The sequence below is a fragment of the Microcebus murinus genome, chromosome 24 (genome assembly GCF_040939455.1).
Source record: "Microcebus murinus isolate Inina chromosome 24, M.murinus_Inina_mat1.0, whole genome shotgun sequence".
NCBI classification, from domain to species: domain Eukaryota; kingdom Metazoa; phylum Chordata; class Mammalia; order Primates; family Cheirogaleidae; genus Microcebus; species Microcebus murinus.
The window spans coordinates 3,076,276-3,091,282 of record NC_134127.1 but is presented as its reverse complement, the minus strand read 5'-3'; the positions used below and the strand labels follow the sequence as shown (position 1 = coordinate 3,091,282).

The following is a 15,007-nucleotide window of genomic DNA, read 5'->3' as shown; positions in this document are numbered from 1 at the left end:
CCAAGTGAGTGAGGGAGAGAGCAACAGGAAGAGCTCAGAGAGGTAAAGGGAGCCGGACTGTGCGAAGCCTGAAAGACACTGCAATCGCTCTGGCCGCCACTTTCTGGTGAGGGGAGGACATCCCATGGAGGGTTCTGAGCAGAACGTGATCTGACTAGATTTAACAGGATCAAACTGGTTTCCATGTTGAGAACTGACCAAGGGGATGGACAAGGTGTGGAAGCTGTGGTGATAATCCACACTGGATATGGGGTTTCCTTGGGAATGGGCAGGATCAGTGGATGGAGGCAGAGGAAGAGGCTAAATTCTGGATACACAGTTTGAAGGGCAGGGTCAATCGGATTCATTGATTGACCATTGATGGATGGGATGGGAGGGTAAAAAAAGTTTTCTGATCTGTAATTTGTGTCCAATAACATTTGTATCTACTTTTTTTATTCTTTAATTTAGATTCATTCATTTAACGAAATATAAAAAATAAGGAAATAAATAGTGCCTATGTTCCAGGTAGTGTTAAAGGTGTTAGGTCAATTTAATTTGTCTTTAATTTACCAAGAATTCAGGAAAGCCTAGTCATTAATCAATAAATACCTTAAATATATCCCCTGTGAATCCTGATAGCCTTCTGTATTAAGAAACCAAGATATGAAACCATCCTCATATAGCCATCTGATTTTTGAGAAAGCAAACAACAATATACAGGGAATAGAACCCGTATTTAGTAAATGGTGCTGAGAAAATTGGATAGCCACATGCAGAAGACTGGAACAGGATCTGCATCTCTCACCTCTCACAAAAATCAAATGATGATGGATAACAGATTTAAACCTAAGGAACACAATCATAAGAATTCTATAAGAAAACATTGGAAAAACTCTTACAGACATCAGCCTAGGCAAAGAATTTATGAAGAAGACCCCAAAAGCAATCATAACAACAACAACAAAAATAAATAGGACCCGATCAAATTAAAAAGCTTCTGCACAGCCAAGGAAACTATCATTAGAGTGAACAGACGACCGATAAAATGGGAGAAAATATGTGCATGCTATAAATCTGATAAAGGGCTGATAACTAGAATCTATAAAGAACTCGAGCAAATTGGCAAGACGAAGTCAAACAACCCATTAAAAAGTGAGTGACTAGGGGATGGTCATGATGGAGACTCAGACTTTTGGGGGGAGGGGAGAAATGGGCATTTATTGAAACCTTAAAATCTATACCCCCATAATATGCCAAAATAAAAAAAAAATAAAAAAAAATTAAAAAATAAAAAAAAAGTGAGTGAAAGACTTGAACAGAAACTTTTCAAAAGAATATAGACTAATGGGCAACAAACACATTAAAAAATGCTCAACATCTCTAAACATCAGGGAAATGCAAATCAAAACCACCTAACTCCAATGAGAATGGCTTTTATCAAAAAGTCACAAACAACAAATGTTGATGTGGATGCAGAGAGACAGGAAACCTCATACACTGCTGGTGGGACTGCAAACTAATATAACCTCTATGGAAAGTAGTATGGAGATACCTCAAAGAACTAAAAGTAGAACTACCATTTGATCCAGCAATCCCACTACTGGGTATTTATCCAAAGGAAAAAAGGACATTCTATAAAAAAGATCCCCGCACTTGAATGCTTACAGCAGCACAATTAACAATCTACGAAATGTGGAAACAACCGAAATGCCCATCAATACATGAGAGGATTAATAAAAATGTGATATATTTGTACCATAAAAATGGTTGAATACCTCTTGTATTAACTTGGATGGAACTGGAGACCGTTATTCAAGTGAAGTATCACAAGAATAGAAAAACAAATACCACATGTACTCAATACTAAATTAGAACTAATCAATCAACACTTATGTGCACATATGAAAATAACATTCATTGGAAATCAAGCAGGTGGGAGGGGGATGAGGGGATGAGTAAATTCACAACTAATGGGTACAATACACACTATCTAGGTGATGGGCACACTTATAACTTTGACTCAAAAAGTACAAAAGCAATTTATGTAACCAAAACATATGTACTCTATAATATTCTTAAATTTAAAAAAATAAAGTAAATAAAAACATAAAATGAAAGTACTTATTTAATGTAAAAAGTGTTTTTAAAAAATCTTTAAAACATAGAACTTAAATCTTACCTCAATATTTGAAGACTGAGAATTCACAGATCCTTGATTATATAAATAAACCATAAAATTATCTGCTACAAAATATCTGAATATAAAAAAGAGTGAGAAAATGTTTTAAATAATTCTTTTTGAAACATATAAAGCAACAGTCAGTAAATTGACACTTTAAGCTAAACTCTGACCCACCCTATGTTTTTATTCTTTTTTTTTTTTTTATTTCGGCATATTATGGGAGTACAGATTTTAAGATTTCAATAAATGCCCTTTCACCCCCTCCCCCCAGAAGTCTGAGTTTCCAGCATGACCATCCCCCAGATGGTGCACATCTCACCCACCCTATGTTTTGTAAATAAAATTTTATTGGAACACAGCCATACTCATCCACTTACATATTATCATGACTGTTTTCTTGCTACAAGAGCAGAGAGGTTGAGTGGTTTTGACAAAAACCATATGGCCCTCAAAGCCTAAAATATTTACTATCTGGACCTTTAAAGAAGTTTCTCAACCTCTGCCATAAAGGTAGTATTTTCTTTACACAAAAATTTAATTTTTACAGAAACCAATACACATTTACTCAAAATAGTTTTCCTAACTGAATAGACCCCTTTAAAGAAAATAAGAAGGTACTGTAAGAAGAGGGCAAAGCATTTTAAAATTTTAAAAGATATGAACTGGATGTATGATTATGAGACTTTTCTTACATTCTTTCTAAGTTTTCCTACCACACATATATATTACATGCATATATTATAATGAAGTGGAAGATTATTATGTAAAAGTCATATTAATCTGAGCATATGTACTGACACTTCAAGTCTAAGTTCAACTATGCTATATCATCCCTATACTTATTATGTTATTTTAGTTATGCTGCCTCACTTCATGCTCACTCTTCAACCCAAGGTAACTTAACTCAATGCCCCAGATTAGCTTCTATTGGGAAGCTGCCATGAAAACTGATCTCACAAAGGCTACTATTGACCTCCCAGCTGTCAACTCCAAAGGGCAGTTTGAAGCCAAGTAAAAATACTCTGAAGCACTTCAAACCACATCCCTTTCTTTAAACCATCTCTTCCTCAGTGTAAATGATACCACTTCCTCCTGGTTTCCTTTATGTGTTTCCTTCTAACTTTATGAAGTCCCTTTACTGGGATCCTTCCTGCATCCCTAAAATGTTTCCGTGGCATTCAATACTAGGCTGTTGTTCCTTCTCACCTTTAACAATCACCCCACCTCTATAGATTTATATTGTTCATTTCTGTGGCTTCATTCACTACCTATATAAGAAGATGGCCTGAATTACTATAGCTCTGTGGTTTATTTTGACGTCAGATAGTGTGAGGCCTCCAGCTTTGTATTTTTTGGCCAAGATTACTTTGGCTATTCATGGTCTTTGGTAATTCCATAGGAATTTTAGGATTATTTTTCTATTTCTGTGAAAAATGTCACTGGAATTTTGATGGGGTTTGTATTGAATCTGTAGATTACTTTGGACAGTATGTGCATTTTAACCATATTAATTCTTTCAATCATGAACATGAGATATCTTTCCACTGATGTCTTCCTGAATTCCTTTCATTAATGTTCTGTAGTTTTCAGTGCACAGTTCTTTCACATTCTTGGTTAAATTTATTCCTAAGTATTTTATTTTTGTAGCTATTATAAATGGGATTGTTTTCTTGATTTCTTTTTTGGATAGTTTATTATTAATATATAGAAATGCTACTGATTTGTGGATGTTGATTTTATATCCTACAACTTTACTAAACTCATTTATTGGTCTAACAGTATTTTGGTAGAGTTTTCAGGGATTTTATATATTTCATATATATGTATATTCATATATAAAAGATCATGTCATCTGCAAACAGGAAAAATTTAACATCTTTCCTTCCTATTAGGATGACTTTCATTTCTTTTTCTTGCCTAATTGCTCTGGCTAGAACTTCCAATACTACCTTAAATATAAGTGGTGAGAGTGGGCATCTTTCTCTTGTTCCTGATATTAGGTGAAAAGCTTCAACTCTTCATCACTGAGTATGATGTTAGCTGTGGTGCTGTCATATATGACTTTATTGGGTTGTACATTCCTTCTATATCTCATTTGTTGAGAGTTTTTATAATGAAAGAATGCTGAAACCACACTTTTTTCCCATGTTCTAAACTAAATTAACTGCCTACTGGACATTTTCCCTGGGATGTCCCACAAATACATCATAACCAGCTTCTTTAAGAATGAGCCCATATTTCCCTAGATTCAGATATATTCTTCCCCTCCCTCTACCCTGCCAAATCCTTACTACCACTAGGTTTAATCTATTAATAAATCTTTTATTCTGCCACATCAGCATTTCTCACAAACAAAAATTCCTTATCTTTATATAGTCATAGTTCTGTTTCCCATTATTTCTTATATAAAGCTATTTGCGATAACTTTCTAATTGTCATTAGGCTGTCATAATAACTATGCAGGTAATGTCCCAAAACAATATACATTTGCACTATCCACCTCCCAAGCTCCAGTCCCTACAACTCTTAACAATGTGTATAGTCGTAATAAGACGTTCAAATACAATGAGAATTCTCTCACGTTCCCTCTTATACTCTTCAAAAGTTCTTTGTGTTAGCATACATCATATTCTTCTTCTCTTCTGTCTAAATAAGTGAGTCAACCCTTTATTTGGGAGAATTCCTTAGTATCTTACACAATGAATTACTTATTTACACCTTTCATCTCTTTTTCTCACTTTAAGAAACTTCCCCTCAGCCACAAAAACACTTCCTGTTTTTTCTTTAAGAAATACTCAACTAAGCCTCTTTTTTCTCTGCCCAATGTTCTTGAAGAAGTTATTTTTACTTGCTACCTCCAGTTTTGCATAATCCACCTCGCCCAAATAGCATGCAGTCTAGTTCTATTCCCCAAATTTAACTGAAGCTCTTGAATGGCACAAATGACTTCCAAGCCAGCCTTTCTCAGCTGGGTTTCCATCAGAGAATTAAATCCTACAGAAAACTACTTCAATGATTTTCTTAATTCTCTAAAAAGTGGCACACAGCTAGGTACTATTCTCCATGAAATATTCACCAGCTCTCCAACAGTGTAAGGTCTGATTTCTATATTAAATCCCTACCCCCCATCCCTCATGGTGGTCCCACCTTTCTGGTAAAACCCTCACTGATGATATCAGTCACAGATTTACTTCTTTTTGTGACATCCTGCCCTGGGTATAAAGCTCGTGCTGGTCCTGCCAACTTAATATCATATAGACCAGTATTCAGGAGATGAGTGCCTATTTCTTCTGTTCCTAACTCCCATGTACAAAAGACTACTTCAGCCATTAGAAACAAAAGTTTAATTAAGTCACAGGAGAGCATTTGTTTACCTGAGAAAACTAAAAATTTAAATAACAAATTCATTTATTTTTCTCCATACTCCTTTTTTTATTATAAACAACTTCATAGAAATAAAATGAAACCCAAAACTAAAAACTAAAAAATTACCTTTGCTTAAGGTGTACAGTATATGGTCTCTCATCTATTGGAATAATATAGGATATCTGTTCCTAGAGAATCCAGAACAACTGAGAGTGAAGACAATGTTAATATTAAGAAGCTAAATAACAATTTATATCAATTAATCCCTCCAAACAATGCTTAAAATATCTTAATTGCTACATTTGATTAAATCTGCAACAAATTACCAAAAAAAATTAAGATTTACTTTATAATCCGTTCTTATTATTTCCACAAAAATAAACTCAACCTGAGGATTTACATAGGATTAGAAATCTACCTGTAACTAAACTGTTAATTCTGATGAAAGAATAGACTATGTGCTATGCTATAATGCTTATTTAGGTGGCATCATTGGGACAATAAATCAGTGAAGATTACTCTATCAGGCACAAAAATTATTTAATCATTTCCTTAAAAGTCCTCCTAGGATATATTGCCTGTTCCCTATATTCATAAGTAGATTATTCAATAAAATTTTATATTATCTTTTATTCTATCACTACTAATTTCAAGTTAGAACACGGATGACAACAGGCTGGAAAATCTGTAGTTCAGTGAACCTGAGTGATGACATTCTATCCAACAAGAAGGAGCAAGTGAAATGCACGAGTTAGAGCATCAGTGAAAAGAAAAATTAGTTAAAGCATATAAAAATGAAAAGGACATAAATATCAAAACAAAGAAAAAGTACAGAAAAAGATAAGCACTCAAGGATCTCTGAAAATAAGAAGCAACCAAGATACTGTACAAATCAAAGAAGAATGAGGCAGGTAGTTACCAGGTCAAAAATGAAACCAGAAGATTAACATCAATAGTGATAAATCAAGTTGCTATAATCACTCCCTTCCCCTTCCACCTCCGCCCCAACCCCTACCAATATAATGTAATGAGACGAGTACTTCACCTCTATGGTAATCTTCCCTAAAACTCACTAATCATGAGAAAATATCAGACCAACCCAAATTGATGGGTATTCTACAATATACCTGACCAATACTCTTCAAAATTGTCAAGGTCATGAAAAACAAGAAAAGAATGAGAAACAGAGTAAAGGGCACTGGGATTCATGCAATGTAGTTTCTTAGGTGGGATCCTGGAGCAGAAAAAGCACATTAGAGGAAAAATTGGTATAATCCAATAAAGTAGTCTGCTGACTAGTTAAGTGCCAATGTTAATTTCTTATATTTAATAAATGTAAGGTATCAACATGGCTATATAGGATTTAACATTAGGGGAAAGTAAGTAAACAGTACAAAGGAACTCTCAGATAATATCTTTGCAATTTTTCTGTAAGTCTAAAATTATCCCAAAATTGTTAAAGATTATTTTCAAAAGAAGAAAAATCAAAAATACATTGAGGAAAGAAGCAAAGCAGGCAGGTGTCAGATATAAGGCAGAAATACCAAAAAGAAGATCCTTATACTGAAGCAGGAAAGTATCCTACTTTTAAAATTTGCATTGGTGAGAAAATAGTTCCTTACTGAGTATGACCTGAATGTGATAACTAAACACAGATCCTGGAACATCTTTATCATTTTTTAAAAGTGAACTTGATCTGTGAACTTGACCCTATGCAGTCCTTGGATGAATATTTTGTTTTCTCAAAACAAAAACCTCTTATAGTAATTAATTAAGATGTTAGTAGATGTTAGTATGAAGGAATACTTCCTTTAACTATACTTCTAACTAAGGGAGTTATCATGAAATGCCTTTTGTTTTTAGGCTATATAGAAAAACTGGGGTAGATCTCTAAAGAGTGTAGAGGGCGGATTAATGGTATTGAAAAAATACAGGAAATTCTTGTTTTAATTTGTATAACAGGCAAATGAACCAATTTTGATGATTAAGAAGTTTCATCCCTGAGACATCATCAAGATGGCATGATGATTTCTTAATCATCAAAAGTGGTTCATTTTTTTTTTTCTGGATTGGCTTTCACAGGAAAGCCAATCCAGAGAAGAAGTGACTATTACACCAGAGGCATGGATATCAATGTAAGGACACAAGAAACATTAAAAAAGCAAGAAACAGGACAACATGAAAGGAACATAATTCTCTAGTAACAGATCTCAAACAAAAGAAAATCTATTAAAAGACTTAAAAAGAATGCAAAACAATAAACTTAAGGAAATTCAGGGAGATAAAAAAGAACACAGATAAACAAAACAAAGAAATCAGGAAAATAATTGATGATCTGAAGGAGAAATTCAACAGAGATATATATCATAAAAAAGAACCAAACAAAAATCCTAGAACTGAATAATTTAATAAATTTAATAAAAAATACAATCAAGAGCTTCAACAAGACTAGATCAAACAGAAAAAAGAATTACTGAATTTGCAGACAGAATTTTGAAATACCCAGTCAGATTGAAAAAAAAAGAATAAAAAAGAATGAATAAAGTATACATGATATATTGGACATCATAAAGCCAACAAATACTAAAATTTGGAGGATTTCAGGAGAAGAAATGGGCAAAGGCATAGAAAACAGAAAACCTATTTAAAACCTATTTAATGAAATAATAAGAGCTAAAAACCTCACAAATCATACAAAAGATATACACATCTGATACAGAAAACTAAAATCACCTAGTAGACTCAATCCAAAAAGTTCTTCTCTAAGGCACATTGTAGTCAAAATGGCAAAAGTCAAAAACAAAAAGAGAATTCTATGAACAGAAAAAGAATCGAGTCACATATAAGGGAATCCCCATCAGAGTAACAGTGTATTTCTCAGTAGAAACCTTACAAGCCATGAGAGAATGTGATGATATATTCAAAGTGCTGAAACAAAACAACTCTGGGCCAAGAATACTATACCCAACAAAGATATCCTTCAAAAATGGAGAAATAAAGTCTTTTCCAGACACATAAAAATTGAGGGAATTAATCACCACTAGACTAGTGCTACAAGAAATCCTTAAAGGAGATCCACATCTAGAAGTGAAAGGACAATATCTACCATAAAGAAAACACACAAAAGTATAAAACTCACTGATAGAGCAGACACACAAATGAGAAGAGAAAGAAGTCAAATGATACAACTACAGAAAAAGACTAAATCACAGCAATAAATAATAAGAGGGATAAAAACAAAGAATATACAGATAATCAGAAAACAATTAACAAAATGACAGGAATAAATTCATATTTATTAATAATAATCTAAATGTAAATGGATTAAATTACTCATTTAAAAAATATAGACTGGCTGAATTTAAAAACATGACCCAACTATATGCAGCCTATAAGAAACTCGCCTATAAATAAAGATATAGATTGAAAGTGAAGGTATGGAAAAAGATATTCTACACAAATAGAAACCAAAGTGAGCAGGAGTAGCTGTATTTATATCAGATAAAACAGACATTAAGGCAAAAACAAGAAAAAGAAAAAAAGAAGGTCATTATATAATAAGGGATCATTTCAACAAGAGGATATAAGAATTATAACATACATAAACCAAACACTGAACCACCCAGATATATACAGCAAATAGTATTAGAGTTGAGAGAGAGATAGACCCCAATATAATAATATTGGGGACTTCAAGACCCCACTGTCAGCAATGGACAGATTGTTAAGACAGAAAAGCAACAAAGAAATGTTAAATTTAAAGTATACTTTAGACCAAATGGACCTTACAGACACTTACAGAACATTTCATAGAACTACTGCAGAATATACATTCTTCTCATCAGCACGTGGAACATTCTCCAGGATAGACCATACACCAAGTCACAAAACAAGTCTCAAAAAATTGAAATCATATCAAGTGTTTTCAAAGACAACAATGAAATAAAACTACAAATCAATAACAAAAGAAAATTTGGAAACTGTACAAATACATGGAAATTAAACATGATCCCAAATGACCATTAGATCAAGGAACAAACTAAGAAAAAATAAAAAAAATTGTTGAAACAAATGAAAATGGAAACACAACTTACCAAAGCCTATGGATTGAGCAAAAAAGTGCTATGAGGGAACTTCATAGCAATAAACACCTGCATCAAAAAAGTAAAAAGATCTCAGATATTGTACCTTTTATGTATGTTTTTGCCCCTCTACTCCTCTCCCCTCCTCCTGCTTGATTTCTAGAGTTTACTTCCTTCTGTGCACATGTGTGCTCATCAGTTAGTTCCAATTTAATAACAAGTACATGTGTATTTAGTTTTTCATTCTTTAGATACTTCACTTAGGACAGTGGTCCCTAATTCCATCCAAATTATTGTAAAAGGCATTAATTCATCAGTGAACACTATTTGGGTGATAGGGACACATAGCTATGACTCAAGCATTACAAAAGCAATCCACACAACCAGAAACATTTGTATCCCTTTAATATTTTGAACTTAAAAAATAAAAAAATAAAAACAGAAAAATAAAAAAACTTTTAAAAAACATATAGTGTTACCTGACTCATATTACCCTAGTGCTAGTACATGTATCAGTTTCTCGGAAAAAAATAAACTTTTTTCTGTCCCTGGGTGGCATCAGGAATATACCATCAAAGCTTTTGTATAAAAGGATAAATGATGCACAATATCCTACATGCAAGTTTCACAGATATTTAAAAACTATTCACATATTAATTCTGGGTAAAAGCTGAGAGAATAGTATTTAAGCATAGCTCCACAAATAAACTTTACAGAGTAAAAAAAAAAAAAAAGAGAGAGAAAGATTTCAGATAAATAACCTAACAATGCACCTCAAGGAACAAGAAAGGCAAGAACCAAACCCAAAATTATTAAAAGGAGAGAAATAATAAAGATCAGAGCAGAACTTGCCAGGCAAGTGTCTCACACCTATAATCCTGCACTCTGGGAGGCCAAGACAGGAGGATCATTTGAGCTCAGAAGTTGGAGACCACCCTGAGTAAGAATGAGACCCTGCCTCTACTAAAAATGAAAAAAAAAAAAAAAAAAAAAAAAAAGGCTGGGCATGGTCTTGCACGCCTGTAATCCCAGCTACTTGGGAGGCTAAGGCAGGAGAATTGCTTGAGCCCAGGAGTTTGAGGTCGCAGTGAGCTATGATGATGCCACTGCACTCTAGCTGGGGTGACAGAGTGAGATTCTGTCTCAAAAACAAAACATCAGAGCAGAACTAAATGAAATAGAGACTAAAAAGAAATACAAGTATCAACAAAACAAAAAGCTTTGGCTTTTTGAAAAGTTCAAGCAAAATTAATAAATTAATTGCTGAAATAACCAAGGAAAAAGAGAAAACATCCAAATAAACAAAATCAGAAATGAAAAAGGAGACATTACAAGTAATACCAAAGAAATAAATAGGATCATTAGAGACTGTTATGAACAGCTGTGTGCTAAAAACCTGGAAAACCTAGAGGAAATGGATAAATTCCTGTACACACACAATCTCCCCAGACTGAACCAGAAAGAAATAGAAAACCTGAATAGACCAATTACAAGAATGAGATTGAATCAGTAATAAAAAGCTTAGGACCAGATGGCATTATTGTTGAATTCCACCAAACTTTTAAAGAAACACTAACACCAATGCTTCTCAAACTATTACAAAAAATTAAAGAGGAGAGAACCCTTCCTAACTCATTCTACAAAGCCAGTATTACTGTGATAAGAAAAGCAGACAAAGGTGTAACAAAAAAGAAAACTATAGGCCAATATCCCTGATAAACACAGACGCAAAAATTCACCACTTTTAATTGCTCCACTGGCAAACTGAATCTAAGAACATATCAAAAAGAGAATATACCACGATCAACAGGGATGCAAGGATAATTCTATGTATGCAAATGAATAAGTGTGATATATCACAGCAACAAAATGAAGCACAAAAACCATATGATTATCTCAATAAGTGCAGAAAAAGCATTTGATAAAATTCAACATCCCTTCATCATTAAAAACTCTCAACAAACTAGGCACAGAAGTAACATACCTCAACATAATAAAGCCCATATATGACAAACCCACAGCTAACGTCACACTGGATGGAGAAAAGCTGAAACCCTTTACTGGAAGAACTGGAACAAGGATGCCCACTCTCACCACTCTTACTCGACATAGAACTAGAAGTCCCAGCCAGGGAAATTAGGTAACAGAAAGAAATAAAAGGCATCCAAATCAGAAAACAGGGAGTAAAATTGTCCTTTGTTATCAGGTTTATAGAAAAAACTAAAGACTCTACCAAAAAACCTCAAAGAACTGAAATATGAATTCAGTAAAGTTGCAAAACACAAAAATATGCAAAAATCGGTAGCATTTCTATACACCAATAACAACCCACCTCAAAAAGAAATCAAGAAAATAATATCATTTACAATAGCTACAAAAATATAAATTACATAAAAATAAATTTAACCAAGGTGGTGAAATATCCCTACAAAAAACCCTAAAAAACACTGATGAAAGAAATTGAAGAGGACAAAGTAAAATGGAAAGGCATCTCATGCTCATGAATTGGAAGAATTCATATTGTTAAAATGACCATACAGCCCAAAACAAACTAAAAATTCAATGCAATCTCTATCAAAATACCAATAACATTCTTCACAGAAATAGAAAAGACAATCCTAAAATTCATATGTAATCACAAAAGATGCCGAATAACTAAAGCAATCCTGAGCAAAAAGAACAGAGATCCATCTCACCACCTGAATTCAAAATAAGTAAATCCACATATTTACAGCCAACTCATTTTCAACAAAGGCATCAAGAACATACACTGGGGAAAAGATACCCACGTTACTAAATGGTGCTGGGAAAATTGGATATCCACATGCTGATGAATGAAACTAGAGCCCTCTCTCTCTCACAATATACAAAAATCAACTCAAAATGAGTTAAAAACATAATTGTAAATCTCAAAGCTATATAATGACTAGGAAAAATAACACAGGAGAAATGCTTCCAGACATTTGTCTGGCAAAGACTTTACAGATAAGACTTTAAAAGCACAGACAGCAAAACCAAAAATAGACAAATGGGACTGTATTAGACTGAAAAGCTTCTGCACAGCAAAGGAAACAATCAACAAAGTAAAAAGACAACCTGTAGAATGATAGAAAATAATTCAAATTATTCATCTGACAGAATGAATATATCCAGAATATATTCTTGATCCTTGTATACAAGGATCTCAAAAAACTCAACAGCAAAAAACAAAACAAAACAAAATCCCATTCTCAAAGGAAGGCATACAAATGTACAAATGGCCAACAGGTATATGAAAAATGCTCAATATCCCATTTCCCTCATGGGAAATGCAAATCAAAACCACAGTGAAATTTCATATCACCCCAGTTAGAATGGCTATTATCAAAAGGGAAAAAAATAACATTTGTTATTTTTCTGGTGAGCATGCGCAGAAAAGGGAACTCTTACTGGTAGGAAAAGGAAAAACTGTTGTTGGGAATGTCAATTAGTATTATAGAAAACGGTACAGAGATTTCTCAAAAAACTAAAAACAGAACTACAGAACTATCATATAATTCAGCAATCCCACTAGAGGGTATTGATCCAAGGGAACAGAAATCAGTATATCAAAGGGATACCTGCACTCTCATGTTTACTGCAGCACTATTCACAATATCTAATACATGGATTCAAACTAAGTGTCCATCAACAGATAAGAAAGTGTGACATATATACACAATTAAATACTATTCAACCATAAAAAAGGGTGAAATCCTGTAATCCGCTGCAACATGGATAAGCCCAGAGGATATTATGTTAAGCAAAATAAATCAAGCACAAAAAAACACCCCAAATACTGTATGTTTCACTAATATGTGAGAGCTAAAATAAATTTTGAGACCATGGAAACAGAGAGTAGAGTTGTGAGTACTGGAGGCTAGGAAGGTCTGGGGGAGAGGAGGATGGGGAGAGGTTAACGGAAACAAATTACAGCTAGATAGAAGAGTAAGTTCTGGTGTTCTACAGCACTGTAGTGTGTATATGGTTAACTGTAATTTATGGGATATTTTCAAAAAGCTAGAAGAGAGGATTTTCATGTGCATAATGCAAAGAAGTGGTAAATGAGGTAACAGATATGCTAATTACCCTAATTTGTTCTTTACACGTCATATGTGTATTGAAATATCACTCTGTATCCCATAAATATGCACAATTATTACGTGTCAACTAAAAAGAGAAAAAAAGTCCATCTTTTCTGAGACTTTCCCCATGTGATTTTTCAAATAAGTGTACCAGAATGTTATTTGCAAAGTACTGGAATAACCTCAAAACACTCAGAAAACTCTCTTCCTGGTCACCTCCTCATATATTACCCGAATATATGAGGTATATATATATACCTCATATAATACCCGAATACCTTCTCAAAACATATTTCAGTAAAGGTCTGGAACCCCTATGACCTTTAGGCATTTGGGGAATTAAACAAAGTAGATTTACCTGAATTTACAGCAACCTACATTGAAAATTCACCTTTCTGTTTCACAAAAGACATGGACCTGTTGGATGGTGTCTTAGGTTGGACTCCCTAGAAGTAGAGTCTGAAACATGGATCCGTTTACAAGTGCTTTATTGCAGGAGCCCTCTCAGGATAATCTTTTAAGGGAGTGAGAGAAGCAGGATAGGGAGAGACATGAAGCTAAAGTAGGTATGATTTCAAGTCCATTCTAGCCTCCGGCTGATCCGCTGGGGGAGGGAGCTCCGGAGTTTTGTGGGCCAGACTCTTTCCCACCTTGAGGCAAGGGAGCTGTGGTTTTATATCCCCTTACCAATTACTCTTTGGCTGAAGGGCTTCCCTGGGGTATGCACTCAGGAAGTAACTCCCAGGAAACTCCAAGGGAAGTAACTCAATAACCCAGAGGTAATTCCCCAGAGAAGATTGCTAACTCTTGCTGCTGTACTCCATGAGCCAGGGGGTGGACGACCCAAACCAAACTGGTAAAGTGATTCTGGCAAGGGACTGGGGGATGGGGACACACCAACACCTCCTCCTACATCTCTGCCCTAAGAGCCCTGATCCTGACACCCCTGGTACTTATCACCTCCCTGCTCTGCCGTCTATTCTAGATTGTCTTCACCCCTCACCCTCAGCCATCATTTCTGCTTTTCTAAGTGGCCTGCCTGATGGGGTGCATGAGGTGATCCAGACGCACCTCCCAGAAGGTCCTCAGCCTCCAGTCACGATCATCAGACAATCCTTGCTGTATGTTCCCATTTACAGTTAGAACTAGGCATGAGAACTTTTTAAAAGTCCTGGTGGATCATTTACATGCCAAACACGGGTCTCTCTGCCTCCATTATTCAGCAGCAACCCTAACTCCGCATGAAGATCACAGAAAACCAGTTACTTATCCTGCCAGTTTGTCAATTCCTT

General features: G+C 34.5%; 1 protein-coding gene across 6 annotated transcripts in view; it reads right to left on the bottom strand.

The window, feature by feature from the left end:
* The window catches only part of LOC105866636 (disintegrin and metalloproteinase domain-containing protein 32-like), a 162,704-nt gene that overhangs the window by 128,039 nt on the left and 19,658 nt on the right, over positions 1–15,007 (bottom strand). For 2 of the 6 annotated variants that reach the window (XM_075997228.1, XM_075997229.1), the window contains 3 exons: positions 9,625–9,681; positions 5,657–5,736; positions 2,162–2,237 (listed from right to left, as the gene is read on the bottom strand). In XM_075997228.1, coding sequence (XP_075853343.1) covers positions 2,162–2,215 — 54 coding nt within the window. In that variant the 5' untranslated portion in view covers positions 2,216–2,237; positions 5,657–5,736; positions 9,625–9,681. The remainder of the gene's footprint in view (positions 1–2,161; positions 2,238–5,656; positions 5,737–9,624; positions 9,682–15,007) is intronic. The other 4 variants (XM_075997226.1, XM_075997227.1, XM_075997224.1 and 1 more) reach the window with 2 other exon arrangements.